Source organism: Varanus komodoensis, unplaced genomic scaffold, assembly GCF_004798865.1.
Source record: "Varanus komodoensis strain SLA01 unplaced genomic scaffold, ASM479886v1 scaffold8, whole genome shotgun sequence".
NCBI lineage: Eukaryota > Metazoa > Chordata > Lepidosauria > Squamata > Varanidae > Varanus > Varanus komodoensis.
In genome coordinates this window covers 36,473,124-36,493,281 of record NW_025336481.1, presented here as the reverse complement: position 1 = coordinate 36,493,281, position 20,158 = coordinate 36,473,124, and the positions used below count along the sequence as shown (strand labels likewise).

At 41.5% G+C, this 20,158-nt stretch overlaps 1 protein-coding gene across 2 annotated transcripts in view; it reads right to left on the bottom strand.

Moving 5' to 3' along the window:
* Positions 1-4,207: 4,207 nt before the first annotated feature.
* The window catches only part of TFAP2A (transcription factor AP-2 alpha), a 21,673-nt gene continuing 5,722 nt past the window's right edge, over positions 4,208-20,158 (bottom strand). For both annotated transcript variants that reach the window (XM_044455367.1, XM_044455366.1), the window contains 6 exons: positions 19,639-20,073; positions 16,268-16,319; positions 13,446-13,677; positions 11,240-11,358; positions 6,787-6,928; positions 4,208-4,496 (listed from right to left, as the gene is read on the bottom strand). In XM_044455367.1, coding sequence (XP_044311302.1) covers positions 4,208-4,496; positions 6,787-6,928; positions 11,240-11,358; positions 13,446-13,677; positions 16,268-16,319; positions 19,639-20,073 — 1,269 coding nt within the window. The remainder of the gene's footprint in view (positions 4,497-6,786; positions 6,929-11,239; positions 11,359-13,445; positions 13,678-16,267; positions 16,320-19,638; positions 20,074-20,158) is intronic.

Below are 20,158 nucleotides of genomic sequence, written 5' to 3'. Positions count from 1 at the left end.
ATCAACAAACTCGAAATAAAAAAATATTGTAATAGGAACATAAAGGTAACCTCAAGCCATCTCTCTAAAGTGAAATAGGAGAGGTACCTTACTAAGAACTATCAATATCTCAGTCCTTAAAAGGGTTACTTGGAAGTAGATTTCATCAAAAGTAAACCAAGACAACTATATTCCATTAAGAATATGAGTCTCATTCAACATTTTTGGAGTTCAAGATAATAATGAAAATTATTAAGCTAATGAAAAATTGCAACTGAACTAGTAATTAGCAAACTAATTCCAACTTTCATTTCCTTCAAAGTAGATCTACTGCTTTCAATGAATTTTACTTCCAAGTAAAGGTGTTTGACTGGATTCTCAGGGTGGCATTGACGGCAAAAGCAAAGCTCTGATTGATTTTACTAGCCTCGGATAGCAGCCTTAAAAATGTAGTACTCCAAAATCAATTGGTTAATTATATATAATCTTTTAATATTATAACTGAGCAATGTATAAATGTTAGTTGTCAGTAACATTGGTTTAATGTTTGAATATTACAAGGCTCTAATTATGATAAGTTCTTAAAGACGTGTTTGCAATATATCCAATATGCAATATTTATTGCACTGCTTTTCTTAAATGGTATTTTATATCCAAAATACATTATTCACATCCTTAAAATTATTAGGACCTCCTTGTGTTCTAAGATTAAGCCTGTTTTACACATTGCCCAGTTATAGCCTAAAACGATTAGGCAGAGTTAAAAAAAAAAAAAAAAGTAACAAGCATCTGTAAATCCAGATATGAATGAATGGTATTTAATAAGATTGTTTTTCATTTAAAAATGAGTATTTATGCATTGCTGGAGAAAGAGCAGCAGTGTGTGCATTGCTGTTTATGAATGCCATTGTGCCTGAGGTTAGGATCCCCCACGCAATCTGTGATGCAGCCAAGAAAAACAGCCCAGATAGACAATGCTTCACTTCACCTGCTACAACGCTGTGCATTTCATTTATGTCAAGGCTGCATGTACAGTTAGGGTTCATTCACCTCATTATTTTGTTACATCCACTTTACAGTTAACCAATATATTTTGGTGGGGGTGGGAGATGAATAAGCATTTTCAAAATGATGCCATTTTTATATGCAGAAGATCTTCCAATTCCTTTCCATTCAAAATTATATGAGCGCACGCACATACACAGCATTTTATAATCAGCTTTTCACTGCAAAATAGCATTTCAAAACCGTACTAACTTTCTTCTGCTTTGCCACAGTTGTTTTCTACCACCTTTCCTAAACAGATGCTCAAACAGGAAACATGTACTTTATCTTGTGTATTTGCTTCACCCACCAACAGTAAAACTAAAGATGCAAAGGTCCTAATTCTCATTGCAGATCCACTAAAAATATATCAAGCTGCTTAGCTTCTTTCAATTCTGTCTTAGAAAAAGAACACCTCAAGAAAATGATGCAAAGTCTCCTAAAAATATCGTCATATACTCAACTATTTTGCAATACTAACAGAATACAAGATGGACCCAATTAATCTGTGCTGGAGCCAACCAAATTGTCCTGGAAGTAAGTTTCACAATGTTTTCCTCACTCTTCAGGTTTAGTATTCCAAATAAGCATTGCAAGCAAATTGCTTTTTTAAAAAGTTCCACAGGGAGAACATCTTAAGGACAGTGTTTCCTTCCTCCATTTCTTTTCTAACAAAGCCACCTTTACATAAGCCAACTCTGCACCACAAAACACCACAATGAAACTCACACAGTTAGGGTAATTGCAGTTTTCACAATAGTACATTTTGAGCCAATGCTAGTTGTCAAAAACAAGCAATATCTATTTTAACTGAATACCAATTTTGCCATCTGAAAAGAAGAGGATATTTTGTATCCACTATTGCCTTTGCACTGGCTATAATTTAAACTTGTATTACTTAGACATAACGACCTTCTCATCCTGCCTCATCCAAAATATTAAAAATAGATTATACATACACAATTCAATATATACATTGGTTTTGTGTATGTGTGCACACACATGTGCACACACACACAAATATTATCAGATACTTACCATAAGACCATACTTTATTAACTATCACTCAATTGCTGGTGGAAGCATATTCACACTGTGTAAGTGTTTTAACATACTAGGCACACAAATGATTGTTTCAAAGTTGTATGCATATGTTTTATGTGCATATGCATACACTTGTACATACCCAGGGATTTATTTGTTCCCCCCTCCTCCATAAATGGTATTAAAAATAAAAAAGCAATGCAAAATAATGTTATGACAAACCTTGAAGACTGAGTACTGATGCATAATTATGAAGCAGGAATAAAAACCTAAAGATCAAATAAATAAAATAAAACTTTATTTTTTAAAAATAAAATGACCTCTCAGTTAAAGAAAAGTATGCCATTTCTTTAACAGTACATTTTTTATCCAAAAGAGTACATTGTGTTTTATTGTGTAATTTGTCTGAATACAGACTCAGAGGAATATCTAAATGATACCCTGCTCTGAACTCCAACTTGAAAGTAAGTTTTTATTATACTTGAGGGAAACAATGGGTTCAGCTGCTTATTGCAAGGAGCAATTGTCAAGGGAGAGTTAAACTCAATTACTGTAACCATACTGAATAAAAAATACTGCCAAGAACAAAAATACGCCTGGGTAAAGACAGCCACTGAATAAAAAAAAATCGACATAAAGCGTATCAAATATTTATTTATCTGGGCAACAAAGGACTATGATACATTGACAGGCATGGAAACTACTGCCAGCACAACTCAATACAATACAACTATAACTGCTTCCAATATGGCCGGTGGAAATAGAGGATACCAGGTGGTCCCAAATGTATGGAAGTTCTCTGAACCAAAAGACAACTCAAAATGAAAAGGTGGGGGGGAGATAATCCCTAATCCTTTATCTGAATAGACAATATCAATTTATTGCTCTGATGATATTTTCAGTAGAAAAACACTGGATATAAACTTTTTTCTTCTTTCTTTTGTTTAAAGCCACACCACACAAGGGGTTGTTAGAAACTAACATGTTAACAAACAAAACCTTCCCTGAAAGGGGACCAACATCATTTCAAGTGGAAGTGGTTGGTTGTGATTTCTGCCCCGCCCCACCCCACTTTACCAATGAGAAACTAAAGGTCAAACTAATAATATATTTTAAAATCCAGGTTATTTTATTTGTTTAGCTGCTTTATTGTCGCCTTTTTTAAACATGCTACAACAGGGCTGAAGTGATGAATCCCAGAAAAATGCCACCCCTTCCCTCGAAATCCCCCTCCCACCTCTGTTTTCTAAATAAGTAACCATGAAGCACAGTGATGAACCAAGAAGGGGGGGGAGATTAAAAAATTCACTAAACAAGAGGTAAACGAGATCACCAGATAAATAAAAAAGCTTCAAACAGACTCACCATATTTACAATTCCCATTAAATTACACATAAATAAATATATACATACATGAACACTGATCCCCTTATAGAAGAAATGTGAATCGGTGTTACCATAAGAAAGTTCAAATGGATCGCTTTACCTTGGACAGGAGAGAGGATTCTACAACTGAAGACATGACATGGAACTGCATGTGGTTTGTGTTCAAGTTTATTCACAATACTGATAAAATGTCATCATAATCATCATCCTTTTCGTTTCGTTTGCTCTTTTTAAAATATGGCTACAATCTTAAACGGAAGTTCATGTAAGGGGAGGCGGTGATTCAGTCCAACGAAGTTAATTTTTCTCCACATTTAATTGATTATTTCTCAATCCTTAATGTTATTTCTTTTTCTCTTTCTTTTTTTTAGAAAAAAGGTTCTTTTTTATTTTGCTGTTTATTTATTTTTTTTAATAAAAAATGTAAAGTTCACACAAACTCAGATGACAAAAAATTCTCTCTTTTCCCCTCTTTTCCTCCTAGGCTGGTTTCATCACCTTGTTCGTTTTCTTAGGCTCCAGACTGGATAGTAACTGGTTGTGAACTGGCAAGTGATGGTGGAAGGAAAAAGGAGAGCTGAGGATAGGGTGGGAAGTGTGGATTTCCAGTCCTACTGTCTGAATATGCTGGGGCTGAAGATCTCTGGGCTTCTGCTGCTGTAGCCTCGGGTGATGTGGGAGAGGGAAATCTGAAAGACAAATGCATGGAAGGGCCAGGCTGGCTGGATGGGCAGGGGATAAAGGAGAGAAATCCTTATTTTCGGTGCTTCTCTTCTTTGTCGCCGCTTTTGTTGCTGTTGTCTGTGTGGCTGTTAGGATTGTTGCTGAGGTACATTTTGTCCATGGCCTTGAGCGCCTCGGTGAGATAGTTCTGCAGAGCAGTGACTGCAGCACACACAGCAGGGCTGCCGAAGCCGTGTGAGATAAGGTTGAAGTGGGTCAGGCAGCTCTGGATGCCAGGCTCCAGAATGGGGGTGGGCCGAGAGTTCCCCAGAGGAGATCGGTCCTGAGCCAGCAGGTCGGTGAACTCCTTGCAGATCTGTCTGCAGCATAAATGGAGCAGAGAGAAGGAGAAGCAGGGAGAACACGAGAAAAAATTAGCCAGTCTAGTCAGCAAGCAGCTAAGCCAAGAAGTCAATGCCTCCAAAGCAAAGGCATACACACAGGCAGAATCTTTCTTATTTATTTTTTACTCTCACTCCCCCCACCCATTATGCTCTATTCAGAATGTAACAAGGCTCTCTTTCTTTCCCTCATCTCCCTCACCCTCTCTCTTTTTCTTTCCGCCACGTGCACACCCTATCTATATCTTCCAAGATGAATCTTTTTCCTTCTGCTTTCTAGCAAATGGATGCATTTTCAGACTGAACCATCTTCATGCCAATGTGCCTCCATACACTTTCTCCTCTCTTTTATATACCCTTTCTTTGTGAGTCTAGAATATCAGGCTGTATTCTGTAGGCAGGGCCTGCATCCTTATTTTATTCAACTATTTGATTGCTACTGACAATCAAATAAATTAACAGTAAGACATAAGAGTCCTCAATACCTTCTCAATTTTAACTCCATATACTGCCCCAACTTCCAAATATAAACTTTTTAGAATCTGTTCTTCCAAGTTCAGTCACTTATGTTGCCTTCAAGCATTTAAGATCTCTTTTTAAGATCAACAGATTTAAGATCAACACCTGCTTTTGATACAGCTTTTCCCTCTCATACATACATGTATACATTCTGAAAAACAGCAAAGGGTTCAATAAAATGCAGCAGAAATCACATATGTATACACAGCATTTCCACTTTACCACAAGAGTCTCTTTCCCTTCTTCCTTCAAATGCATGCATGCTCATAGGCTCAAAGAGAGAAAGAGGCAAACATGCATCCCTTCTAAACAATTCTCAAAAATCTGTGGTTCTAAGTCAATATCTGGCTTATGGCAGATAGGGGTGTGTGTGGAAGTGAGTTGCTTTCATTTCAGTACCACTCACATCCTTAGCTGATCTAATCTACCATATCAGAATAAAAAAAATAATAATGGACATTCACACAAATAGAAACATTTTACTGCCTTTTCCATAAAATATGATCACGAATGAGTGGAGAAGGGTACACTGGAGACAGTTTAGCTGGAACTTCCTGCTAGGCCTGTCAATCCTAGGACTTCCCCTTTAACAGAAGCAAGAGCTGCTCTGGCATTAAGAAAGATGCTGATGCTATGTATGTAGATGATAAAGCATGACAAGGAGGGACCTGCTCAGTAGTCATATTTCAAACAATATATGAGAAAAGTGTTGAGGGAGAAATACAGCAGAAAAGATACGGCAGGGGCATATTGAAACACTTGGTTCTCTAAAGGCCAGTGTTAAACATCTCCCAGTCATAAACTGCCCCCACATTTAGCCAGTAGGTGCCCTCTGGCAAAATGCCCTTTTGTGACATCTACCGGTAATTAAGGACTACTAAACAAGTCTTTAATTTCCAGCAAACACATCATTCACAGCAATCCCGGATTTCTCTTTCTCACTTCCTGCACCACACACAAAAAAATGGAATTCTATTCATGGTTTTCCTGTCTATACTTTCCCAAATGCCCTCCTCCATAAACTCTACTGGCAGTTTTGCTGCTTATAGTTTAATATTCTTGTTCATGTACTAAACAAGTCTTAGAAGAGGATGAAAAGCAGTAAAGATTTTAATAGTCTGAGTACAATATGCAACTTAACCCTATACATTTTTGTTAGGGATATAAATTCCCCTGAGATTAACATTACCTATTCGCAGCTATCGGTGCAATTCTGTATGTGTCTACTCAGAAGTAAAATCCAATAAATTCAATGGGACTGACTCTCAGGTAAATGCAGCCATACAGTACAATTCTAACATATTTAACCAAGAGTAAGTTGTACTATGTTAAGTGGGGTATATTATCAGGTAAGTTGTAATGGATTGCAACAGAAATGTGCAAAACAGTTTTGCCTCATTGTGAAAAGCTATTAAACCCCCCTCTTTGGATGTTTAAGATGAGACACACCCAGAAATGTCCTTCACTAATAAAAACATTGCTTTTGCAGTATTACTATCTACTGTCATAGGATATACATTTGTATTAACTAGACTTCAGCAATACAGGTGGCAATAATATAGCCTCCCCCTCAACAATGAATGCATACTCTTCAGGTACATCATTAAGAGAAGTCTCTTATGCATGATGAAAACTAACACCCACAAGCAAATGCAAATTAATAAAATGAAAAGGTAATCATATAATGAAACAAACAAGCAGCCAGACAGACACCATCCTCTGTGATATTCTGCAATGGTAAATATCTTACTTTGTAGCTAAAAGCATGTTTTTTCTTGTGACTTGCTCGTTTGGATCGGAATGTTGTCGGTTGAGAAATTCACCTACTGCTTTGGCAGGAAATTCAGTTTCACAGACGTAACCAAAATCTCTTGCTAGATGCACTGCTTCTCCTGAAATGAAGAGTGGGATGTGAGCACAAATCTAATCAATACATAAAGCTCAAACAAGGATAAGAAAGGAAGAACTAGCTGACATGATTGGGCAGCCAACTTTCTCCATAAAAATCAGTGGGAGTTTGTTGGTTGACTACAGTGGATGCCATTGTACTTTTAGCATGTACTCCAGCCAATGAAAACTCCAACCTACTCAAATCTGCACATTTACAATCGTCAAGTAATGGGCTGGGTCAGAGAAAATCTATTGAGAATTCCAGTGTAAGATAATCAAAAGAACTAATTATTATAAATAAGACAATATCAGCAATATTTTGTGGATGTTTCTTGATGGTAATTATCAGCTTCTGATCATTTAACACAATGTTCTAAATCAGGCAGCAGACGTTCTTTACATCATGAACATCCGTACTGAACACTACCTCTTCAGAGGCAAGAAATCCGATTAAGACATGTTCTATTTTGTTTCCGGGAGTGAAGGAGTTTGTGATTAATATGATTAATAAACACATCAACTAAATAATACTTCCCCCACGATGTACAGCAATATATTTAAAGCACTTGTCTTAGAGTGTTTTCTGTTTTGCATAAGTGAAATTATGAGTTTGTATTTGTATACATTAAGGAATCATTAATAACATCAATGTCTTGCATAAAGAAAAAGATAAATTATGCTTATATATGGAAAGCACAACGTACTAAATATGTATATATACGTCTGTTTCTTTTAGCATTTACCAGAGATTAATACTGATTATTGATCATCATTACTTCTGTAAGTCCCTTAAATGTGCTACATTAAATAGTTAAGTAGTTAAAAATTAGTTTGATCGTACATAATTATCCATCCTTCCCTCCTTTTCTTCCCACCCGCCCCCCAAGCTATTAACCATAAGAATTTTAGGGTCATTCCACTGAGTCTGCCTGTTTTGTTGATTTTCAAATCTTTGGTTTTAATTTCCTGAACCAGTTGGTTTTTACCGCAGGGCTTCCTGCCATTAGCTCTAGGTCCGGAAGAACGCATGCGCCAATTAGAGCTTCAAAGCCTCAGTCCAGTGAGCTTGTTTCCATAAAATGGAGCGGATCATAAACAATAACATTACTTTGGAAACTGCCTCATCGCCCAGGGACCCACAGCCAAAACAACTGTATATTATCTCTTGAGAAAAAATAATTAGCCACTATTATCAGTTTATCTGCACATTAGCCCTTACTTCTTTGCCCCCACCTTAATATAAGTGGATCAAATCCTAATTAGTTTTTTTAAACCTCCCTTAGAACTTTAGATCCTATTGAAACTTCTCCATGTTGCTTAAAATTACAATAGCATTAACATTCACCAACATTTTTTATACAGCTCTCCCTTCTCTGTCTAATTTTCCTTCATATCCATTTAGTAGCCACTGAATATTTTCCTTCGGTTGCTGTGTTTGGTTGCACATCAGTTGCTCATACCATATATGCATACATTAGTTACTAATGGCAGAAAAAATCACCTTGATAGTTTCACAGTTCTGGCTGGCATTCTTAGCATGCTTTAGCTCCACTTCTTTGAATATTGGTGGGGGGGGGGGCAGTTATGCAAAGAAAACTATTAGCTGAGTCTAAGAAAAACCAAAGTTAACCCAGAGGTCCAGGACAGCTTAAAAATCACTCTACATGGACAGTAACCAAAATCGGGGTTAAAGACCTCAGAAATTAAAAGCTGGAGAAAAAGGCTGCATGAGTATCAACCCATATCAATTTCCTTGTTTCAACAGCTGCAACAAAGTGTCTGTCTTTATAACCCGTCCATTACATTTCTTTCCCATTATTAAGCATGTGGTCAAATGAACCAAGCCCACTTTTTCCTTAACATTAAAATGGTCAAATTCCTCTTTTATAGTTATAATTGGAAATGGTATCAAAGAAGGTGTCCGTATTCTCCAGCAATGGAGAACAAAAGCAGAGTTCAGGGGCTGACTGCAAGGCTTTCAGGACACCATTTAATCATGACTTTGGTCAAGGATTCCCAAACTAACTCAGGAAGTAGTGATCATGCATTTCTCAAATGCAGATGTCAAAATAACTTAAATGATTTACTGCCATGTAGTTTAAAGCAAGAAAAACTTATCTTCTGGTAGCTGCAGCACCTAACATTTAAAACTGCTTAATGACAGACAGACAATGAGATACTTGAGGACTGAACAGCTGCATTAATGCACAGTTTACTCAAATACTGGATCACCAAGTCTACCTGTTATATCTTATGAATGCTACGTACAAGTTATGTGCCAAATATAAATACATACATTCCAGATCTCATTTCTAAACACAACTTTCTCATTTCAAAAAGTTTAAAATTTGTTTGAATATATTATTCAGATCATGGTATTCTGTGTAAGACAGCTGACAAAGATAGGGTCTCCTCTGAAGGGTATTGGTGCTTTGAACATCACCCAGAGAATTTCAGTTATTGAGTGGTACAGAAATTCACTAAAGAAAACCAAACATGTTGATATGCACTATCTATACAGAGAGCAAGAAAAGGTTTTCTAGAGCTGCTAGAACTTTTTATAAATTCTTTTATTCTCAATCATGGAATGCCCCACTGATGAATAGGCCAAAGTGGTCTGCCATGTGTTTGTGGATCTATTTAGTCTGTCCAACTTTATATTTGTTCTCTATAGGGACTTCATTTATGAGGAAACTTGTTTGGGATTGACAGTAGCCAACAATATAAGATATTACCATTTCTAATTTATTGTAACATTGCCAAACATTCAGTCATATAAGTAGCAAATATGATATTCTTCCCCAAACTGGTGCTCTCTAGTTGCTTTGGACTACAACTCTTAATATTTTTGACTATTAGCTATGCTAGCTACAACTGATGGAAGCTGAAGACAAAAACCTCTGGAGGGCATCAGGGAAGGCTGAAATAAGGTTCATTCCCAGAGTCTTTTCTCACCACTCTTGATAATTGTCAAGGATCCAGTTTTATACACATGTTGCAATTACATACTTGGGGATTATTCTGAGTGTCTTATGGCTCATTCACTCCAGCAGAATCCTAGCAGGACCATGGGCTTCAAGTGTAAAAAAATACATACTCTATTCTAAATATATTATAGTAGATAAAATTGTACTCAATTGCTCAACTCACAAATTAATAAAGCCAGAATATTTGGATGTATGTTCTTTCTAAGTAAGAATGAATTCAACAGAACTTACAGCTTAATCTACAGTACAGTATACACTTCAGCTGAAGTAATTGGATTTGAACAAATTTACATCTGAACACATTTATTTGTACACAGAGAGGTCTTTATAAGATATTTGCAAAGGAATGCATTTAGGAAGTGGTCTCCATCTGGTAAAATAAATGGATTAAGCAGATTTAAGTGTAACTGGATTGTAGTTCAATCAGTTTCAACTCAAATGTGCAAGCTCTTCTGATTTCTTAATCACAGTCCATTTACTTGCTTGAGCCTAATTAATCAAGACACTAATCAATTAAAAGTTGCAACTATCTTTCAAAAGAAATGGTTTCTTTTGAATATGCAAACCAAGAATCATATATTGTTTACATCACAACCAGTCCCTGTTGGCTGAAACAAAATATGGACAAGAATTGTCTCCATCACTATTGTACCTCTTTTTGCTTATCAAAATCTGAATCAAGATATAGACCATGATGATACACAGCATTCTGAACTTCTTTGGATCTAGTCACTCCCAGTAGAACTAACATAAGCAGGGACACAGGCTTCAAGGGTTGTCTGAATCAATCCTAATACATATACCGTACAGCTTTCACTGGGACTACACTGATTAAAATCCAATTAAAATCTACTATGTCAATCAGTGATTAATAAATTAATTCATTAATTACGCTTACTCGATTAATGTTTTCAGCCCTACTTTTATAATGCAAGTGGACTATCTGCCAGCAACCCAGTTAAATTGAAGTTTGAGAATTTAAGCCAACTTAGTTTCATTCACTTCATTGAGACTTGGCACTTGGATCATAAACGCATTACAAAGATTTAAGTCTGAACAGATTTCAGTTCAGCCCATTTCCAAAGTATTTTGACATAAATGGTTTTTGGACTGGGCTGACAGTTTCAATTCACCTTTTGAAAAAGTACAAAGCAAAAGGTCAAAATGAACATTTTCCTCAGACATAATGATTTAAATTAAACAATTCCCATAAACATTTCAGCACAAGCCTCCAAAAGGTTCCTGTTTTGCTCAGTTCACACATTCTCACACACAAGTTTCTTCAAGAATGTCCTTCCCACTGCCAAATCTAGAGCCATCACTTACCCTCCACTAGTGATGTCAGCAGGGTAACATTTGCAGCTTTACGTCTCCCGGCTGGCAAATTTAATCCTATTTTGTCCAGTTTTTCTCTCAAAGATCTTCCTCCATTTTTTGATTTTGCCCTGTTCCAGACATTAAGAAAACAACGCTTAACATATGACTAATATGAACCAGATCCTATTACTACTCTTTTAGACCTGTTCCTCTAAAACTACTTTACAAATCCTTATTATTAGAAAAGGTATTTACTGAAATGTCATTCCAGGAAATGTTAAGCGTGGATGATAGGCCATGAAAGCATAATTAAATGAAAAACAGGGAAATGGGCTGAAATATTTCCTTGTGTCTGAAATAACTATGGAAACAAAACAGCCAAAGTTGCACCCTTTGTGTTCTTATCGCCTACAAACCATATACGGGAACCAGGTGATCCTTGCAAGGACAATAGCATTTCTGCATATTGTGACCAAAGTCAAAACCACTATTAATGTTTGTGCACATTAATGATCCAATGGGGACTTGGTTTAGCTAGACCTCTTTGGTTTAGCTAGACCTCTTTGCTTTATTAACAGCCCTAAAACACTAATCAAAAGTTGTTATTTGTCTTTCATTGTGACAACTGCACTCAATTTACTCTAAAGACCAAATTAGAAAAATACTAACCATTATGCTCAAATATAGATTTGGTTTTCTTTTAAAAATCACTTTGTCATATCCCTGTAGCCTGCTAGCTGGATAAGACTAAACATTCCCTTAGCACAGCATAGCCAGTGGCTTTCCACAGTAAAGAAATGCTGGCACTGCCCTCAGCTGGTGTGTGTGTTAGTTTTCAAGACTTGCTATAATATGTGGCCTGCTATGCTGAAAGGAAAGTGTTCTTTGCTATTGTTATTGGTATTAACTTGATGCATAGGTGCCCTGTGGTAGGACATGCTGTTGCTTTAAGTAGTGTAAACTAATGTGTTCAAGAGGCCCGAATTTGTGCAGCATGGTGGCACAGGCTACAGACAACAATACGGACAACAATATGTTTATTACTAATTATGCTAATCATCTGTCTTTTAGCAAGTATCTGTAGTTTACAAAATGCTGTGTAACCTTATTGTTTTCATAAGGTTACACATGTCAACCCTGTTATGTAGACTGTGTTCTTAGTGTGGGTTTTTTCAGGTGCAAAATTAATGTTGAGGGACAATGTTTTGCTCAACAGTACCTACTGCATTAGCAACTGAGCTGGAATTTGAATGCAAGTCTTCTAAGTTCAATGGCTTGACAGAAACAACGAAACCAACTCATTAAAAATACCCAGGTCATTTATAAAAGTAATTCTTCCATTAAAGTTTTGAACTGAAAGTAACCCATGATGTTCTGGCATTCTGATATTAAATCATACACTCTCATGTTCCCAAATTACCTCCAATGACACATGGGTACACAAAAATGGTAGGTTTTGCAACTATTGACCCTGAACAAATATTAAAACAAGGACACTGGACACTGAAGTAGCCCTGAGATGAAAACAAGACCAGTTAAGGAGTCCATCAGGTGGTTAAGCAATCATTTCAGCTATTTTCCTTCATAATCTGTGACAAATTCCTATTAAGAAAGATGTCAAGTGAAGCTTCATTGCAGGAAAAAGCTAATCCAAAAAGGTAGGCCATGAAGGCACTATCAAATGCAGAACAGGCAAACATGCCTTCATCCTTGGGCCTGAAATATCTCTGGATATTTGAGCAGGCCTCAAAACCACCAGGGTGACAGAACTTATTTTAAATGCTGGGCCTGAAAAGTAGGGCCTTTCACGTCCTAATGAAAAACCAAGCAGGCTGGAGTAGAAGCATTATTTTTTTCCTTCATGTCTAAATAAAGGCAGCCAGCTTGAGAGGCCCAATCCTTAGGAATAAGCGGGATGTTAACAACAAACAAACAAACAAGCCTGTCTGTGTTTACATTAAAATACACCCAACATGCGCAGGTGCCCCGAGTTCTGGCGTCTCCCGTTCTGGAGCCCAAGCTCCGGACAGGCAGAAAGGCCGCAGGAAGGGGCGCCCCTCGCAAGGCAGCGCGCGGTGGGGCCTCAACGGCTCCGTCCCGCGCAGGCCCCATCCAATGGGCTCCCTTCCCGCCAACACCAGGCTCCTCGGGCCGCCACGCGCCACCCAACCACAGGCGCGAGGACGCTCGCCCCGCCCCAGCCTCGGCCCCTCACCTCCGAAGCACTCCGCCCAGCAGAGACGCGTTGAGGCACTCCGGCGGCGACAGGCGCCTCTGCACTTCTGCCACGGTGACCTTGTACTTGGAGGTGGAGCTGAGGAGGGACAGGCGGCCGGGCACCGAGCAGAAGACCTCGTTGGGGTTCACCACGCCGCCGAAGAGCGTGTCCTTGTTGATGGGGATGGAGGAGACGGCGTTGGCGTTAGACTTGGAGAGGGATACGGGGCCTGCAGAGTCGGAGAGGGGAGGCCGAGCCGCGTTAGTGCACCAATGCTGTGGGGATTAGCAGCTACCAGCAGTCTGGCGGTGGGGGAGGGGCGGGCTTGGGGACACGTGGGGTGGCGACTCGAGGATGACGGGCGCGGGCGAAGGGGAGGGCGGTGTCAGCAGAGCGGAGGCGACAGGGGAGCGGGCGCCTCCGCGAGGGCAGGAGCGCCGAGGGCCCCTGCGCGAGCGCCGCGGGGTGGACCTGCTCGGGAGGACGGGGACGGGGAGCGTAGCCGTGCCGGGCTCCGGACCGTGCAGTTGCTCCCGGCTGCCGCCGCACATGCACCAGCCCGGCGAGGAGAGGAGAAGGGCGCGCGCGAGTGCAGAGACGGTTCGAGGCCACCGCATCAGCGGACAGGGCAGCGCCGCACCACCTGCCCCGGCCAGGGGTGATCTTTCGAGAACACGCCACGTTTATGCTTGGCTTCTGGAGGGGGAAGGAGCGGCGGAGGGCGGTGAAAGGCCCAAGGGGGTCGCCATCTCTGGCTTCAGAGTCTCCGCCATGCAGTTGCATTTAGACTATTTCTCGAACTAAATTAAGCTTTTCAGAACAAACTGGCACCGAGAAGAGGGACACAAACAAGACTAGTGGGTGAGGCCGCCTTCCCTTCACTGAAAGATCCGTCGAAAAAGGGGGTTATGTCAAACGGAGGCTTTCCTAAGGTCGGGAGGAGGAGGCTGGGTTTGCCCACTTCGGTCTTAAAGGGTTTCGGTGGCAACTAAATTCTCTCGATTTTGTCGGAATTTGGAGCCAAATCGGTACGCTCAAGCTGGCAGGCTCAGCTTACTGACTATACCATATAACAGTTCAGTGCCTCTCCTAATTTTATAAAAATAAATTTGACGTCCAAATGATAGTTCGGCCTGCTCTGGAGGGTTTATTGGTACAATCTGCACGGTACTTGTTCCTTGAGTAGGCCAATTGAACCGTTCCAAAGTAATTGAGCTGGAAAGTGTAACCTCTGTGCACCTTTTAATACTGGAAAGGGAGGACCCAAGGAGGTATTTTTCCCCATCAGAAAAGAGTGTTGTCCTTTCTTTAAATAAGCGCACGCGTCTGCCTAACTTCGTACATAGCCACTCCCCCCCCCCCAAAAAGCCAAAATCTGTTTCCCTGACACTCCTCTTTTCTTTAGCCTTCTCCTTTCCCCAAGCGAGAAATATATGGGGCATTGTTATATGACATCCAGGACAAGAGCAAGGCTTTCTGCGTTTCCCAGCATGACTAAACATGAGTGAGAAAAAATAAGGCCAGCCTTGGCTGTGTGCAATGGACGCTGTATTCACGTTCCAGCCCAGTTACACTATAAATATTCACCCTTTTGTCATCATCTGTTTATTCCCCCGGATCCCAATTCTCCCTGCGCCCCACCCGCGCTTCGCATCCTCACTTTAGTGGGCCAAATCCAAATGTTAAAGGGTGGAGCGAGGAGGAGGGATATCTAGGTTTTGGATAGATCACTTGTGACATTAATAGCTCTGGGGAGGCTAATAGAGACAATAGGAGTTAAACGAACTCTTGAGATTACTAATAAAAGAGCCAATTATCATGTCGACTTGGAAAGAGCATCTCTTTAAGATTTATTCTTTGCACATCTAATTTGACGTGACAAAGGCTCCCCAGATTGGGAGGGGGGTTGAAACTAGCTTTCGCTGCGCGGTGCTAAGGTTTCCAAAGGAGAGCAGCTTTGCAGAGCATCCGACCTTGGGGACGCCTAAAAAAGCCCCAAACCCTCCGCTAGAGCGACTGCGAACAAGGGCCCTTTCCCAGGGAAGAGTAGCCCAGCGGCCAAGCCCAACCGGCCTCACGCCAAGAACAGTTCTCCGAACAGGACTCAAAAGAGGCGACAGTCGCCTTGCCCTGTTGGCAACCCCGAGAACGACCTGTGAAACAAAGACGACCCTAAAAAGCCCGGGGCCGCGTGTCGTTCCCCACAACCGCCTTGCACTGGCGCTTGGAAGAGGCCGGGACTGAGCTCGCTCCCTCTTCCAGGCGAAACGCTCCGTCGCGCCACGAGCAGCAGCAGCAGCAGCAGCAGGAACAGCCCGGCTCTGCCGTTCAGGAAACAATCGGAAACCCCGCCACGGAGAGCACGCCAAGCAAAGCCCTTCCGCCATCCTTGCTCGCTTGTTACAACAAAGCCCTCTGATGTAAACAATCCCGAACAATCTCATAAACCTGGCCGGGAGGGGCGGGGGAGGACCGGGGGCGGGGGGGGGGGCTGGTGTTTTCTTTGGTAATGAAAAATAATTTCAGGCCAACTAGAGAAATTAGAAGTCCGTTCTGAACCACGAATGAGATTAGGAAAAACTAAAACCTGGATCCGTTTAGCTAGATAATATAATCACACACGTACACAATCACAGAGGTTGGGATTAACTAAAAGGTTGTTCTCAGCCGGGATTGTCAATTTCGTTTTCCATTTTCTAGCCTGTTGTAAATTACATCGAGGAGAGCGGGGGGAGGGAAACAATGGCTTTAGCAAGTTCTCTCGGCAGCGCTACCAAGCTTGTGAGGACATGCTTGGAATGCTAAAGGAAATGGCTTACCTTTCTTAATTACAGTTTGATCTGGGATGTTAATACTCGGGTCCTCTACGTGCTGCAACAGAAGGAATATATAGGGACGTGAATATTTAAACATACAAAAAGAAACACGCTACGAGCTTGCTGATTTTCCTTTCTCTCATCACTGCTATAACCTACTCGAATTTTTAACAGCTCTCTGAAGGAACAGCTTTCATTTCGATATTTGGACATTTTAGGATTTTTTAAAAAGTAAAGGCAGCATTTTAACTGTGCGCATCGGATGCTTCGTCTATTTTATTTTAAAATGGTAATGAACATGATCATAGGATTCCGGAGTGGTAATTCTGGGCCTCCTCTGAGCACGGAGAACAGAGGAAAAGGCGATGGAAGTCAGAAGGAGCAGGAGAAGCAGGAGGAGGAATAACCATCTGGGGGGGGGGAGGAAATGCCGCCCCCACTCAACATATTTGTGAGAGACAACAGACTGGAGGGGAAGGCAACTAACTTTCGGAAAGCCACCCAGCCCCAGAACGCAGAGCGCAGCCTTTTCTGCTATTGTCCACAAGCAGGTCTTGCTGCTGCCTTGAATTCTCCCAGAGATGGATGCGTGTGCGCGGGCACGCGGGCGGAGCGCGCGCTCGAGCCCAAAACGTGATTAGAAAGTAAAATGCAGATCATGTTTTCTAATTCCCAACCTGACAGTCAATCTAATGTGTCTGTCTCTGTTTACAAATTAGCACCAGCACTGCTGAGATAGAAAATTCTGCAATCCTGTTACAGAACGCAGGCACTGCCTTTTAAAACACAAGCAGGCGACAGACACCCCCAGAACCCCTTTTGCTTTCCCTCTCTAGTCTCTGCCCAATAATAATAATAATACCAAGTCTAACATTTTCCATTCTGCCTTGGATTTATGCTCCTGTTAATTGTGCCTGATCTCAATGATTCCGGGTGGATGGTACGAAGTTGCTTTATTACAGGTTTTATTGTACTCAATGCTCTCATTTGTAACTTGCCTAAAGTGCTTCTGGATTTGAGCATAATTAAATTGAGAAATGTTAGAAATGACTACTGCTCCAGTTTGCTTTGGATTTTTTTAACTATATGGGGAAATATGATCCCTTCAAGCAGGCGCCCTAAACCCATAAAGTAAATGTAGTGGGGCGTAACGTTTTTATTTGTCTGATTTCTCTACCTATATAGAGTCCACGAAAACCACCGACTGTTAGGTTTTAAAATCCCGCCGAGATATTTATACTTAAATAATTCTCGCCCTCGACTTAGCATGTCTTCAATACTGAGGAGTCGCACTTCTATGAAAGGTTAACTGCGGCAACAATGGGAAAATTGAAAATGACCTTTTTCCATGACCCAAATTCCTTTAAAAGAACTTCCCTACCCACCGCACACCCTGCCTTTGAAGAAGGACCTTTGAAAGGTGCCTTTGCAATTCAATGGTCAAAACAGCCTGTTTTATACCAGTTCTATCTGTTTAAAGGTTCTCTGTTGCCCAAAAGACCTTCAGCTTAACCGGGTTGTAGATCTGTCCTTGCTTAAACGGATGGGGGCGAGGGGTGTTCTTTTAAGGATTTAATGCAACCAGTATCTGATTTTCTGAAATTGCATTGAGTGACTGGTCAGTGCCACCTGAGAAAGGGGTTAAAATAAGGTGTATTTCCTTTTTAACATTCAAAAAAAATTGCACTTAGAATGTATTATCACAAAACATAATTCGCCCCCCCAAAAAAGTGGGGGAGGACTTCAGCTCACATTTCACACAGTAACTGAAACCTGCTAGCATCAAAGTAGTTCAAATCCACATTCCTAAACACATGTGGTTGGAAATCCTATTTATTTCCATGGGGCTACTTTCCTTGAAAGTGGATCCCTTTGATTTAAACAGCTCTTCCCTCTCCCCCACCCCCCACCACAAGGGCAAGAGTGCTTAAAACTGCAACCCATTTTAAATCTTGCTTACATGCCATTTTTTCTTTCAAATTAAAACAAAAAAAGTATTTTCTTTTACCTGCCCTACCTAATTGCTTCCTAAATCCTCACACACCACAAACACAGCTCAACAAATGCATGGGTGCATTGCCAAACAACTGAAGTTCAGCGGCAATTTTCTGGGGTGAACTAAGTCAAAGAGAGACCTCTCCCCCCACCCCCTTCAAGTATGATTTGCTTAAGTGTATGTGTGGGGACTAAAACTAGAATAAATGACCTCCAAACAGAAGAACATCATCCTCGCTACATGAAACTTCCAATCATCAAACTGTCAACGGATATATTGTTATAATATTTGATCCTATAATTTGGGATGGCATTTTAGTAAGAGCAACAATGATCACATACAGATACCACAAGCCAGCTCTCCCCTCACCCACAAATATTTTCTGCTTGCTGTAAGCAGCATTGGAGACATACTTCAAATTGCTGTCGAGCTCAGATTCTGTTTTCACAACCGGAAAGGAGGGACCCTTTGATAGTGACTTGCCAGTTTGCATTCAAGCACATAAGGTGGACCATGGCCCGTCTTGGTGGCAAATCTCTTTCAGCATTAAAAATCTTCTGAAACTGCATTTACCCTCAAGAGAAATCAACTCCAGACAGTGGACAGTAATTATTTGGGGTGCTGAAAAGCTCTTAGCTAGAAGATTATGACCAGCCCCAAATGGTCTGCAAGAAGAATAAAACACACTCGAATTTCGCCTTCGAAGCAAACAATACTGAATCGATATTCTTCCATTCAGCTGTCTGAATTTTCTTACTACCACAGACACCGGCTCTGCCAGTTCTTCAGTTCTCAATAACTGTGGTTTTTGTTTGCCGTGCTTTGTATTTTGCAGTTCCCTTGCTCTCTTTCTTGCTGGTCCCCAGGACCAGGAAAGGTATTTCATGAATCCTGGATAGGTTTGGGGCCAGGGCTTTCTTTCTCAAGCTGGCCAGGATCCCACTGAAGGCTAGTAACGGCCCTCAGACCATATTGTTTTGGCACAGCCTTCCCATCATGGTCACTGGGCAGGAAAAACGGATCGCCAAAGGTGACATTAGTTTGAATTATATCTCGATGGGTGCTTTTTCTTCCCTCCCGCCCTTCCCACCATTGAATTGACGCGATTTGTGGTGGTGGTAGCAGTACTTAGGTATTTGCACGGAAGACGCCGGTGGGGTGTGATGAAACAAGAGCGAAACCCTGCCTGGAGCCCCTCACCTAGCTTTCCTCACCATCGGCTGGAGTTCACTGGGCTTGAAATGTGCATCTAATTCCCACCGGCAACGCCGGGGTGGAGAGTGGGGGAAAGGCACCGTGTGGAAGGGCAAGTAGGAGAAGCGGGGGGGGGGGGGGGCGCGCGGCGGGCGCTGGATTGTATCCAATTCATTCTCCTTACCGGTACGTCTTCTAAAGAGTGAGGTATTGAATGGATGGGAATGTCTCCTAGTCCTGAGCTCAAGCCATGAGGTCCGTGCAATAGATCTTCGTGCCGCCGGTAATCCCTTCGTGGGTCCAAGCCGGACAGTTGGTGGGGAAGCCCGCGGTGCGTGTGCAAAAGCCCCGTTTCCTGGTTTTGTCTCTGTCCCGGCCAGCCTGGGTGTTGGGGCTGGGGCTGGGCGTGAAGCGGGTTCAGGCTGTAGGGGTCGTTAACGTGGGAATACGGGTCTTGGGACTGCGGGTAAATGGGCTGGTACGGTGGGGGGAAATAAGGGGGCTGGAAGTCAGCGTTGGGGGTGTGGGAGAGCGGAGGGGCGCTGGTGTAGGGGGACTGTCCCACAGTCCCCAACTGGGGTAACCGGGCTGTCCCATTGCTGGTGCCATCGTGACGATCCTAATGAATGAGAAAAAGAGAAGGGGCGCGGGGTGGGCGAGAGAGAGACCAAGGTCAAAATCAAGCTGTTTTACAGGCCAGCTGC